Genomic DNA, 14603 nt, shown 5'->3' with positions numbered 1-14603 from the left:
TTACTGTTACAGAAACAGACAATATGTGACATAAAACACACTCACCTGATACAGTCAGTGTAACAGCATCACTAGTCTCTGTGTATTGTGGGTCTGATGTCTGTGTTCCTTTACATGTGTAAACACCTTTATGAGACTCTTTAACATCAGCGATTTTGTAAATTTTCTTTCCTTTAACATCTCTGAGTTCATTATTATCCCTGAACCAGTGATACACCCAGGATCCTCCAGTCTTTATCTCACATGAGAAAGTGACAGTTTCTCCAGTAAACACAAAGCCATGGTCAGCTGGCTGTACTTTCACTTCAGGCTTTGGTCTTGCTATAGAAAGATCACAAAAATGTAAACATATCCAGAATCAAGTAAATATATTATATACTTATATTATTACAAATAATTATTAAAACAATAAAATAATTAGGTTTTCATTGTTTTCCTAACATTAAACCTGTAGTGTAAAAGTAGAAAACATGACACACCTGTCACTGTAATTGTGGCTGGTTTACTCATCTCTGAGTAGTAGCTTCCTCTGCGTGCTTTACAGTAGTAATCTACTTGTCCTTCATTAGAGACTGTCACAGTGGTTGTGTTGGTGTCTGAGCCTTCACATGGATTTGATTTCTGATCTTTGTACCAGAAAAACGTCCATCCAGTGGACATCAGATTACAGCTCAGAGTAACATTGTCTCCAGTGTAGACGGAGTTCTGAGGAGTCCCAATCACAGTCGGCTTGGGTTTTTCTGTTGATAGAAAATGAAGATACGTATTTGATTGACTTTTACTACATAGTTTTGTCCCGAATTAAGCAATTGGATACAGTGTTCACTTGTAAAGGTAGAAATGATCTTGTTTTATCCTGTGTTTTGCCTAAACATCAATAAAAGTGTGTACTGTTGCTACCTCACAACACTCAAATAAACAAACAAACTCTATTGTATAATTGCTTCTCTGTTTTGCTTGTTGAAATTTGGCATGCTGATGTCTTGCCCAGGTCTCTTAAAAATGGGATTTGTTACCCAGAAGACTGCAGAAGACTTTGCTTCTTTCTACCAGGAGAAGATTGAGGAAATCTGCCGGTCTTTCACTTCTGCTCCGACTGCACTTACATCTCACAGTATTGATTCCCCCACTCCTTCGTTGTCGAATTTCTCAACTGTAGCAGCAGACGAGATTTTACAACTCATCCAGTCTTGCAATCCTACCACATGCCCATTGGATCCACTCCATTCCACTATGCTCCAGACCATCTCGCAAGACATTCTGCCCTTCATTACCGCTATCATCAATAGATCCATAGCATCTGGTCAGGTACCAACTACTTTCAAGAGAGCAAGGGTTATTCCCATCCTAAAGAAACCTGTTCTGGATCCACCAGACATCAGCAATTACAGACTGATATCACTTCTCTCGTTTCTTTCAAAAATTCTTGAATGCATTGTCTATAATCAACTGTCTGTCTATCTCTCACAGAACAACCTCCAAGACCCCAACCAGTCTGGCTTTAAAGCAGCTCATTCCACAGAGACAGCCCTTTTGGATGTCTCTGCCAAACTGTCATCGGTCCTTATCCTCCTTGACCTTTCAGCAGCGTTTGATACGGTCAACCACAAGACTCTCTTGTCCACACTCAGGAGTCTTGGGATTTGTGGATCAGCTTGGGAATGTAAGGACGCACATACCGTATCAGGAAGGACGCCTACCTGGAAGGACAATCATATCAGGTAACATGGAGGGGAGTGACATCTGCTCCACACAGACTCTCCAATTGGTCCTCTTCTTTTCTCCCTGTATACTCATTCTCTTGGTGAAGTTATTTCCTCACATGGGTTCTCTTACCACTGCTATGCTGGTGTTACACAATTTATCTTTTCTTTCCCACCCTCAGATACCACAGCTTCTGATCGGATCTCGGCATGTCTGGCAGAAATATCATCATGGATGACTGCTCATCAGTTAAAGCTCAGTCCTAGCAAAACTGAACTGCTGTTCATCCCAGGTGATTCATCCCCAGGTCATGATCTTGCTATATCCCTGCATAACGATCTGATCTCCCCTTCAGCCACAGCTCGCAACCTTGGGGTAACTATGGACATGGACTGTCCTTTTCCTCTCATGTTGCTGATGTGACTCGCTCGCTTCTTTTCACGGATTGTTTTCAACCTGCCAAAGTTCTTGCATACCGTCCTGCTGCTGCGATCCCTCCACTGGCTTCCGGTAGCTGCACGCATCAGATTCAAAACACTGATGCTGGCCTACAAAGCCAAAAACGACCAGCTCCCTCTTACTTTAAAGCCCTCATCACTTCTCGCACTGCACTCGGCACCCTCTGATCTACCAGCACTGCTCGACTGGTTCCACCATCTCTCAGGGTAAGAGGCAATTATACTACAAGACTCTTCTCTATTCTGGCACCAAGAAGGTGGAATGAACTTCCCCTAGGGGTCCGGACAGCTGAGTCACTGGCTATTTTCAAATGGCGGAAAAAGACCTACTTATCCAGGAAACACTTCAACTAACACTTCATTGTAACTTTGAACAATGTTCATATCATGGTCAGAAATGTGGTCATTATTTCATTTGACCTTTATTTAACCAGGTAAGGTCTTGTTGAAATAATGACAACATAATTTCTGACCACACATCTGTCCAAATGTAGGAAGTCATTGTCAGGACACTGGACTGTGGCCATGTGCTTTTGTTTACGTTCTGTGTTCACGTGCCTGCCCCGCCCTTGTCTCTTCCTCCCCACTTCTGCACACCTGTTCCTGATGTTTCTGATTGTGTTGAATATTTAACTGAGCCACGTTGCCTTGTGCAGCGCAGAATCCTATTGTCTTTATGTCTGTTTTTGCCTTTGTCCTGTTTCGTGTTTTTTTTTATTGTAGGTTAGGCTATTGTAAACTGCTAATAGTTTTTGAAGCAATAAATAACAATACACAGAAACAGGCTAAGTAACTGACACACAAACAAACAACAAATAACTACATACAGTAAATAAACTGTTCTCATGACCAAGTATCCTACAGGGGTTGTACAATGAAATGAAAGTCATGTTGTGTGTATTGGTGCATAATCATCCTGATACACTGCAACAACTTAAGGGTACAATGTTTGAACCATTGGGTGCACATGTTCTTTTACAATGTTTTGGTAGACCTGGGCAGTGACACTGTCATCTAGCACAAGTAATGGGCATAAGGAAATGCATAATACTGCAGCCCAAACCATCACTGATCCACCCCTGTGCTTCACACTGGGCACACAACAGTCCAGTCAGCGCTACCAACCCTGGTGCTCTAGAACAGTTTTTGTGTAACCATGAGAGTCGAGGTGCACATTTAACTCTTCAGTGAATTGGGTAGATTTTGTTTATGTGCCAGTTTAGTACCCAGACAGCCATTTTCTCCTGTTCCTCCTGTTGCCATCAATCGGAACTCCTCTCCTAACATACATCATGGCCTACGAACACGGTCACACCAGATTCCACTTCCCAGAACTTACACAGAGACATATGACATTTAACTAGTCTCTACTACCAATCACACACACACACACACACACACACACACACACACACACACACACACACACACACACACACACACACACACACACACACACACACAGAGTCAGCATTTTAAGAGTATTTCTCACACATATCTGTTGAAAATATTTACGTTCAACAAAGCTTGTATGGAATCAATAACTTTAATTAGTTTGTAATAGTATGCAATGTTTATTTACATTGCTTATATCTTTTTATGCTTATTCCTACTATGTTGTGATTCTGATGATTACATTAAGTTTATATTTGAATGGTGCATTTGGCACTGTGATGTTCATTGCCAATATATAATTGACAATGAACTGTACTGAATGGAAACACACACAGATTAGAATATATAATTTCAGTTTAACTTGCTGATAACTACCACGCATGAGATCAAAGCTCAGAAGACATGTTTTGTCATCCTGGTGCAATGTACAGGGTTCCCACTCTTTTTCAGAGATCATTTTCCAGGACTTTTCCAGGACATTTCAAATTTAGGAAAAAAAGACAAGGATCACAGATTCACGGCCTAAAGTAATATGTTCTTCTCTCCAGAAGTCTTAAAAACAACATACACTATAAAATTAGAAAAACACCAGATACAAACACAGAGCTCTTTAAAACAAGTCATTCAAAATATGTATTCATTTAGGAATAAAGAAAATGACGGTATTTTTGAATGTGTCATTGACTCACTTTCACAAACGATTGGTTAATAAATGCATATTCAAAGAAACGCCATTTGTACATTGCTAAAAATGTTTTGACTCCGGCTTTGTTTGGAACTACTATGGTTAGTGAAGGATAGAAAGGAAGTCACAATTTTTGTTTAGTGAACTGTTGCAAAAATCAATATCACATTTGCAAACGTGTTTAAGTTTATATAAGTAAACCTATTATATGTTGCCGGCCTTCGCCTTATGTTTACAACACTAGTCTGTGCTGCACTTTGAGCATGCAAATAATTGTTCAGTGTATGATTCGCTGTGCATCGCGTCAGTAGAATATCTAAATTTGACTTCTTATATCGCTCATAAAACAGGTTTGGGGACTGTGTGGATGGATTACTTTTAAAGACAATTTGTCATGTGAATGAAATTTCAACATTTATAAAATAAAAAGACTGCACATATTAATACCCTTTCCTTTCTCAGGCCAATGCCTTCATGCATGCTTTAGTTTGCTGTGCATTCCCCTTGCACATGATATTCAGGTTAACAAGGTTAATATAACCTGCTTACCCATCACCATTTGCTGAAAACATTCAAGCACTTTAAACCATTCCTAGCACCTGAAACCGCCAACACAAGACTGCGTCATCTGTCACAGCGAGATTAAACAGCATAACAAAAAACCCGTCAAAACTCAGCCTCCCTAGACAGAGCGCTTTCCGTTACTAACGATAATTGTTTTGACCAGTTGTAAACTGTTCTTTAAATGATCAAGAACATTTAAAAATGATAATTTTCCAGGACAACTAATTTTTTTCCAGGACAATTTATGTTTTCTCTCATTTTCCATGTGTTTTCCAGGACTGGAACATTAGTCATTCATTTTCCAGGATTTACATGATTTCCAGGACGCATGGGAACCCTGAATGTATAACCTCCTGTACTAGTCAGAATGGTTACAGAACAAAGCATAATGTCAGAGCAGTGACAATAAGAGTTCTGACAGAGAGAAGATCAGAAGCCAGAGTGAGGTAAAGCCATACTGTGACAAAGATTATATTTTAGTCTGTATGCTACCTTCAAGTCCTTCAGCAAACAACAGATAACAGAGTGGATCCAGTAAAAATACCAGCACATCTGCTGGTGCTGCAGATGTGCACACAAAGTGGCTCAGTGTAACCTGAAGATGTCTTCAGTATCTGCAAAGGCTCCACAGGGATAACTCTAATCCGGTGACTGGGGGGTTCTTGCCTGATTAATTCAGTGGCTAATATTCTGTATTTGGACCGGAATAAAGGATGTAGGAAACTTCTTCTGAAGTTTTTCTTCTGAAGAATTCATTGTTTTATGGAGAGCTTAGCTATGTAGACTTCATTAGCTCCTTGGTCTCCTTTCAAATCTTACCTCTTACTCAGCCATAGAATGTCTTTGAGATCTCAGTTGGCTTTATTGCTGAACATCTTTGTCTTTATGACCAGTCTCTCATTCTGAGCATCCTGAAGATGCAGCAACACCTCAAGCACTTTCCATTGTAAACTTTCAAAGATGTTTGAACAGATGTTACAAGATGCAAGAGGCAAGACTATTTAATCAGAAATTCAAAAAAGAAATGTATAACTTATAGTTAAGCAATACTGTTAATCGAAAGAAACAATGTGAACTAATCTAATTTAGTTTCTTGCTGCTGTTCGGTCTATTAAAGCCCCTTCACCACATAAGTATGAAAAGCTCTCTCTTTGCTTACAACAAGCAGCACTATATTTATGTACTGTAATGGGGTAGAACTAAGGTGAAGGACCAGGGGTGGTTCTAGTCTTTTTTTAGGGTGGCTTCAGTTCCCCTGTGTGTGATCTCAGCCACACTAAAACTATAAGGTTAATTTTTACTTTCATAAATAAACAATAAAAATTACGTTAAAATGTAGGACATTTCGTCGATAGAAAAGAAAATTATTTATCAGTTGATCCAAGAGCGATTTTTTTTACTTTGCTTTTACACGCGTGTGTTGTAGTCTTTCAAAAGTGCGTCTTCAGCTGTCTGCTTTATATGAACGGAAAAGCACAGGTACGCGCAGCGTGCACGCGCAGTCAGAGCTGGAGGCGTTTATCTATAACGTTAATCGGCGGAAAGACGCAAAGGCGGCAACCAAAAGCAGTGAAATGTCACTATTCTTATTACCAGAGTTGTCATATAATATATAATATAAAACGTCTTGTTTTAAATTCTCACTGAAGGCTAAAACCCCCTAAAGATGAAATCCTAGAACCGCCCCTGTGTAGGACTACAAATTGGGTGGTGTTTTTCAAGGCCTAATAATTATGTAAGCAGTGTATATAGTGTAGTAATGGCGAAGTGAAGCTTTCTTGATGCAGTGAAGCTTTCAACCCAATTGTATCGGAAAAAGGTTCATTACTCGAAGCTTTTCAAATCAGAGCTCGATGAGGACCTCTGCTGGTGAAAGCGCTATAGAATGTTTCACAACCAAACAACGTATTCATTTTAGAAGCAAAAATTAATGGATTGACAAATTAAGGATAGATTAATAAATAAATGAATCAATATATTAAATACAATAATGTACGTTCTTATTGCATTTCTATAATTTACTATTTTACTTTTAATTATGCACAATGTACTTTGTTTAAATCTAACTTTTTGTACTATTTGTATGCAGCGCAGCTGCAAATGCTTTGCTAATACAAATGTACTGAGAGAGAGAGAGAGAGAGAGAGAGAGAGAGAGAGAGAGAGAGAGAGAGAGAGACTGTGTTCCTATTTTGACAATAATAAAATAACAGCAGCACTTTTAAAATACTTAAAACTAATAATTAAAACTGAAACAAGTGAATAAAATTAAAAGTAAGCTTTAACCTTGGCTGTTGGCTACATCTTGGCCAGAGGACCTGGCTCTGTCATGCTTTGCACGAAAACATAGATGATTTATTATTATTATTATTATTATTATTATTATTATTATTATTATTATTATTATTATAGACCAGCTGCTGGGAGCAAATCAAACACTAGACCTAGAAACTGATTAAGGATAGACCTTGTCTCAAAAGTATAAAGTGTGAACCATTTAAAAAAAGATAATGGTATTAAGCGGTGCACAAAAGGCTTTTCTTGCATTCCTATTTTTTTCAACTTATTACTACTCTCCAATAAATATATATGACAAAATATACGACATTAAATGTTACACTGAATCGCATAATTGCCCAATGATCAGTGAAGTTATAAATATAGGCGTCACAACAAAACCATATCCACCTTATTGGGCGAAATCAAATGAAAGTGTTCCCACATTTCAGAACGCGATCTTTTTGTAACAGGCTCCATTAACAACTCGCAACAATAAGCTCTCGCTATACAGTAATAGATTCCATGTAATACTCCAATACAACGCACGAGGGCGCGCCGCCGCGTGTCGTGCACAATTTAAAACCTTTGAATCAGATAACGAAGCAGTCACGTGGGTGTGTGTGAAACGAAGCATCGGACGTCATTGGTCACGTGATTTTTACCAGAACGAATCAAGCTTCGATACAAAGCTTCAATGAAAATCGGTTCATCTTTTTTGACACACGACTCGGAGCTTCGGTGTCACTGGTAACATCACTAATATAGTGTTTTAAAAATTGCATTGTTACTTTTTACATAGTTTATATGCAGTACATTGAATAAATAGAATTAAAATGATTATCAAACTGTTAAATTGCTTTTGATGAATTTTATCATTTGTATTTTAAATTCTGAGCCATCCTGAGACATTATTGTTAATTTAAAATGTCCTTCAATCATTTAAATATTTTCTGTTAAATCACAGCATTGAAAATGAAATTTATTTTCAATATAAAATCATAACAAATTCAGATTAAATATTAGGTGAATTACGTGTGGCTCATAAATGTCAGGTTTCTTTCTAACAATTAGAATAATAGCCCAAGAAAAATGTCATAGCGTCAAAATGTATAATATGATGTAGTGATTCTTTATTAATCACAAGAATCAGTTATTTTAAAATACGAAAATGAAAAGCAAAATTGAAGCAGCCTTAAAATCATCATAATGAGATTTTTTTTTACATGACAAAAACTGGGACAAAATCTACTAAAAACTAAAAATCTAGAAAACTAGTCTCTGTGTATTGTGGGTCTGATGACTGTGTTCCTTTACATATGTAAACACCTTTATGAGACTCTTTAACATCACTGATTATGTAGATTTGCTTTATATGTGGTCTTGTTCTTATAGAAAGATCACAAAAAATGTAAACATATAGAATCAATTAAATATATTATATAGTTATATAATTATAGAATTATATTAGGTCCTTCAACAATTACTAACACAATAAAATGATTAGGTTTTCACCATCTCAGTACAATACAATAGTCAGCAAGTTTCCTGTTAGTACATCAACTTTAAGGTTTAATGTGAGTTCATGTGTTTCTGTTACAAATTAAACAGTTCAGGATGTGAAGTAGTCTTTACTACATTAATCATGTCTATAATATCACATAATAGTACATTTAAATCTTCACTGTGATCAGAGTGAAGGACAAACAATAACTGCTGTATGATTAAACAGACCTTCGGTCTCTATGTTCTGTAGATTAATTTATTTTTATGGGTGAATATAATAAAAATTAAGAAGAGAAAAATGCAACAATACACATAAAATCATTTCTGCCTTGGTGTCATGGTTTCTTACCTAAACATCAATAAAACATGCACACACACACACACGTACAGCACACACACACACACACACACACACACACACACACACACACACACACACACACACACACACACACACACACACACACACTGCCCTATGCCAAAGGGAATTCTGCAGACTTCACTAAAATTATATGAGCACATTTGAAATCTCTGCATACTCAGTAGAAGGTCTAAAATATCAGTGCATTTCCCAGTGTATCTTATTCACATGAAGTCCATAAATCCCTCATTATGCCTTATCTGTGAATGTGTAGAATTATTTCATATAATTAAATACAATTTCTGAAAAGAAGGTTATTGTAAAATACAAATATTTTTTGAAGCAAAAAATAACAATTCACTGAAACAGGCTAATTAACTGACACACAAACAAACAAACACATAACTACATAAATAATCTATTCTCATGACCAAGTAGCCTACAGGGGTTGTACAATGAAACTGAAACCCCTGGTTTTAGACCACACAATAATTTATCATGCTGTAAGGCTTCCTTACGAAGCCAAAAAGGTTTCCTGACACACTCTTCCAAATCACCTTAAATTGACACAATAATTTTCAAATCCAGTGACTGTGCAAGCCTTGAGAGATGATACACTACACTTCAGATGTTCATCAGATCACAATGTCAACTGTTGTTGTGTGTATTGGTGCATAATCATCCTGATTAAGGAATTGCATAATATTCATTCATTCATTCATTCATTCATTCATTCATTCATTCATTCATTCATTTTCTACCGCTTATCCGAACTTCTCGGGTCACGGGGAGCCTGTGCCTATCTCAGGCGTCATCAGGCATCAAGGCAGGATACACCCTGGACTGAGTGAAAACCCATCGCAGGGCACACACACTCTCCTTCACTCACACACTCCGGACAATTTTCTAGAGATGCCAATCAACCTACCATGCATGTCTTTGGACTGGGGGAATAAACCGGAGTACCCGGAGGAAACCCCCGAGGCACAGGGAGAACATGCAAACTCCACATCTAGAACAATTTTTGTGTATCCATGACAGTCGAGGTGCACATTTAACTCTTCAGGGAATTGTACAGATGTGGTTTTAGGTTTTTGTACATACTGTAAGCCAGTTTTGTATCCAGACATCCCTATCAGACAACATCTTGAGTTCGTCCTGTTGCCATCAATTGGAACTCCACTTCCCAGAACTCACACAGAGTCATAGGACATTTAACTACCGCTGCCAGCAAACCTTTGGGGCAGTCGTGGCCTAGTGGTTAGAGAGTCTGACTCGTAACCCGAAGGTTGTGGGTTCGAGTCTCGGGCCGGCCACGACTGAGGGGCCCTTGAATGCTCTACTGCATATAATACTGCTACAATGGTGTGACTATACATGTTAATTTAAACGTTTAAATTGTATTGGTTTATTAAATATGATACACAAAGCAATTTGCAGGTGGAAGCAAATCACAAATTTGAGAGGAACATAATGTGAAAGTTAGATAGTCGAGGTGCCAAAGACTGTTGAATCTTTTATTTATTCCTTTCCCGCAATACTTTTGCCACATTAAATAAGTATGTAATAAAGTCACATAAACCAAAAAAAAAAAAAAAAGCTAACTGGTGACATCCTTCCAGGTCAGCGGAGTTAACCATTTAAAAAAGGGTTTAGTCTCCCTGCAACTTAACTGACGTCTCTTTTTATCACTTGGGAATCTACAGATTCAGGTTTCTGATTATTTTATTTAATACCATGTCAGCAATCAAAAGCTAGTTTCATGGCAAAATTCAATTACAAAAACACAAATATCATATAAATGCAATAAAAACAAAACAAATATAAACAGCAAGTCATATTATACAATTTTTTATTTTATTTAACATACGATAAAAAAAGAATCCAAAACGTTTTCAGGCATAATGTCATTAAATCTGTCCTTGAGTGAAGTAACTTGATAAAAAAGCAGTCACATATAGACAGATAAGGGAATCTTACAGAACATACATAAAGTTGGGTCTTTTCACCTTTAGGTAAGCAAAAAAACATGGGTCAATTTTTAATGTCCTTATTAAGAGCTTCAGAATCTACAAACATTGTCTGTTTTCCTAACTGTTAAAAACTAATGGGTAACTAGTATGGATTAGCTGCGGTCGTTAACCAAAGACTAAAACAAACCAACGGAACAAGAAATATCATTTCCTAACATTCAAAATCATAAAACACATTCTCACTTGTGTAATCTAATCCCTTGCTGTCTGGTTTTTAGATTTCTTTCGTTTGAATAACCATGCAGCACAGAAGTCCGGCATCGTCCATGCATTTGAGGTAAAGGAGCACCGTACAAAGATGGCGGCGGTTTTGACGCATTTTTAGGACCCCAAGGCGACATCTAGTGTATAGATATCTATGTAGGTATAACTACCGGTATGTTGCAAAACAACAGTTGTTTCTTCCTAACCATTATGCGCTCCACAATCCAGTCCAGTGGGTGGCGGTAAATGCACCTTAAGTTGTTTTGCCATCCGCCAATAAAAATCAGATGCTTACGAGGCACAATACAAACTCCAGGCTATCAGTTACACGGTTGTAAATGGGAATGGAGCTGCGAATTGCGAAAGTATTCATCATCAATGTATCTATGTTTCGGAAGTGGAGGAAGCAAGAAAATGTACTGCGCCAAGTTAAGAAGACACAGTAGATGAGGACTTTGATGGATTTGTGGGAGAAGATTGATTAAAAAATAATGTGTGTGTTGTTAAATAGTAGAATAAAGTTCAACTAAACTCTCTGTTTTGCTTCTGTTACCTTTTTTGTAGACCGTATGTTTTAGCATGCGCTTATAATACGGTGCGCCTTATAATACGGTGCGCCTTATGGTGCGGAAAATACTGTACACTCAGCAAAGCTTGTATGGAATCAAGAACTTTAATTAGTTTGTAATAGTATGTAATGTTTATTTACATTCCTTGTATCTTTTTTATGTTTATTCTTACTATTCTGTGATTCTGATGATAACATTAAATTTATAAAAGTAAAATTAACCATGACAAACATAAATACCCTAATAATTATGTATGCAGTGTAGATAGTGTTGTTAAACTTTTATTACATAGTTTATATGCAGTAGATTGAATAAATAGAATTAAAATGATGATCAAACTGTTAATTTGCTTTTGATGATGTTTATAAATTGTGTCTTAAATTCTGAGCCATACTGCAGACATTAGTGTTGTTTTAATATCTCATTCAATTATTTATAACATATATAACATCATAACAGATTCAGATTAAATATTATGTGAAGAATTATGTGTGGCTCGTAAATGTCATGTTTCATTTTAAGAATTTGAATAATAGCCCAGGAAAAATGTCACAGCATCAAAAAATATATTTTGTAATGATTCTTTATAAATCAAAAGAATAATTTACTTAAAAATAGAAAAAGGGAAAAATATAGCTGTAAAATCATAAGAATTAGACTTTTTTGCATATTATACAAACTGGAACAAAATCTAAAACTAGTGAAACTTTTCCCATAAAAGTTATAACATTCATTAACAGACTCACCTGATACAGAGAGTGTAACAGGATCACTCATCTCTGACATCTGAGAGTCACTTGTCCTCTTGTCAGGTTTTATAGTCACTGTAGGTTTAGAACTCTCTGTAAGAAACAAACAAATCATTGCTGTTTCTATTCTGTAGATAACCATTCAGAGTGTAGATACAGTATATCAGCTCACATGTAAATGATGAAACTCTGTCAGACAACAATCACCACTGATGAAGTAAATGTAGATCACAATTTTAATACAGACTCAGACCTAAAAATAATCAGGATTCTGTACTGTATCTTCAACACAATTCAATTTATTACCTGAAATACTTTGTGTTTAATAATCCTGTTTATTTTAATAAGACAAGACATCTTCAGAAATTCTGAATGTCAGCAAATGAACAAGAAACTGCAAATGAATGGATGAGTATAAAATGATTATTTGATTTAATTAATTTACTCCGTCCAGGGTGTATCCTGCCTTGATGCCCGATGACGCCTGAGATAGGCACAGGCTCCCCGTGACCCGAGGTAGTTCGGATAAAGCGGTAGAAAATGAATGAATGAATGATTTAATTGACTTTTTACACATGTACTGAATGGAAACACACAGATTAGATTGCCAATATATAATTTCAGTTTAACTTGCTGATAACTACTGTATGAGGCATGAGGTCAAAGCTCAGAAGACATGTTTTGTCCTCCTGGTGCAATGTATATCCTCCTGTGCTTCTCAGAATGGTTACAGTAATGCGCTTTAATGTGCAATCTATATTCTCCAAATGTCAAAAATGTTCAGTTTGTAAAAACTCTCATCTCAGATATCTTAGATCAATAAACTTTTATAATAATTTCAGTAAACAGTTAACATTGTCTTAATCCTGTTTCAAACACTTTTTGTGTGAATTCTACATCACTACAGCAGCCTAAACAAGCTCACAAACTACCCAGATACCTTTGTGATTACATTTATTCAGCATGAACACATATCTGAAGACACCTCTCACTATTTAACATATTTAAAGTGTCTGTCTGTTGGAGGTTGGAGTCTGTTAAATGCATCATAGATGTTCTATCTATAATTTGTCCAATACATATGTTCTTAAAAGCACTAAAAAAGTCTCTCACCTGTTTTCTCCTTCACAGTAATTTAAACATATTTGTTTGAAATATTTTAAACCACAAACATATGTATAAAATGCTAGCTCACATAGTCCATCATTTTAATCAAAGTTAGTAAAAATAGCAAATGTAAGGTGTCAAATAAAATTATAGTGATAAACTGTAGTCAGTGTTTACACTCAACAAAACCTATTTTTAAGGAGGAAAAATATTGCTGCTGCCTATGATGTACATGTAGCTCAGCAGTAAAGGTAAAGGTGTAGTTCATTCACTATCAGATTTCTTATAACCACAGTCACTCCTGGTGAAGTCTCAGCATTAAAAGCAGCAGTATAACATGCAGTGCTAATGACATAAACTCATGATCTCAACTCACAGTGCTTTAGACACTGTATAGTTAAGAAGTTCAGGTATAAATACCATCTTCCAGCATCTGTCTCTGCGTCTCTTAAAACAGACAATATTAAAATATTAATTTTATACTTATTAGTCAGCTATAGTTGAAGAGCTGGCAGCAGAAATGTGGTGTCTAAGACATTGTGCTCACCTACATGCAATATTATTCTACAAAATAATGTAATCCACTAACTTGCATGCAGGGGAAGTATTTGCCCCATTACTGAGTCCTCTGTTTTTGCATGTCACATATAATAGTTTTATATCTTCAAACTAAATTTTATTTGACAAAATAAATAGAAGTAAATTTATAAGTTTAAAAGATAATTTCATTTATTGTTGGAAAAAGCTATCTAATACAACTGCTCCTCTAGGAACAACCTCATGAAAGTAAGATATCTCTGATTAACATGGTAAAAAGAGATGGGAGGCTTATTCCCCTGAGACTATGACAACAGAGAATCATTTTCAAAACATCAAAGACATTTAATATGTAATTAATTAGGGATACCGTATCACCAATTTGGTACAAAAGGTTTAAAACATAGAAAAAAGAAATTCAAACACAGTGTAAAAAAATACATTGCATTGTCTCA

General features: G+C 36.4%; 2 protein-coding genes across 2 annotated transcripts in view; one reads left to right on the top strand and one right to left on the bottom strand.

Moving 5' to 3' along the window:
* The window catches only part of LOC113643804 (immunoglobulin superfamily member 1-like), a 789004-nt gene extending 776438 nt beyond the window's left edge, over positions 1 to 12566 (bottom strand). Inside the window, exons 1-3 of the mRNA XM_047818855.1 lie at positions 12502 to 12566; positions 480 to 740; positions 46 to 321 (exon numbers count right to left, since the gene is read on the bottom strand). Coding sequence (XP_047674811.1) covers positions 46 to 321; positions 480 to 740; positions 12502 to 12541 — 577 coding nt within the window. The 5' untranslated portion in view covers positions 12542 to 12566. The remainder of the gene's footprint in view (positions 1 to 45; positions 322 to 479; positions 741 to 12501) is intronic.
* Positions 1 to 14603, top strand: part of LOC113645368 (titin-like) — a 1056738-nt gene that overhangs the window by 967188 nt on the left and 74947 nt on the right. The gene's annotated exons all lie outside the window — the stretch shown is intronic.

Source organism: Tachysurus fulvidraco, chromosome 1 (genome assembly GCF_022655615.1).
Source record: "Tachysurus fulvidraco isolate hzauxx_2018 chromosome 1, HZAU_PFXX_2.0, whole genome shotgun sequence".
Taxonomy (NCBI): Eukaryota; Metazoa; Chordata; class Actinopteri; order Siluriformes; family Bagridae; genus Tachysurus; species Tachysurus fulvidraco.
Note: the sequence above shows the minus strand (reverse complement) of the source record. Positions and strands in the feature narration are given on the sequence as shown.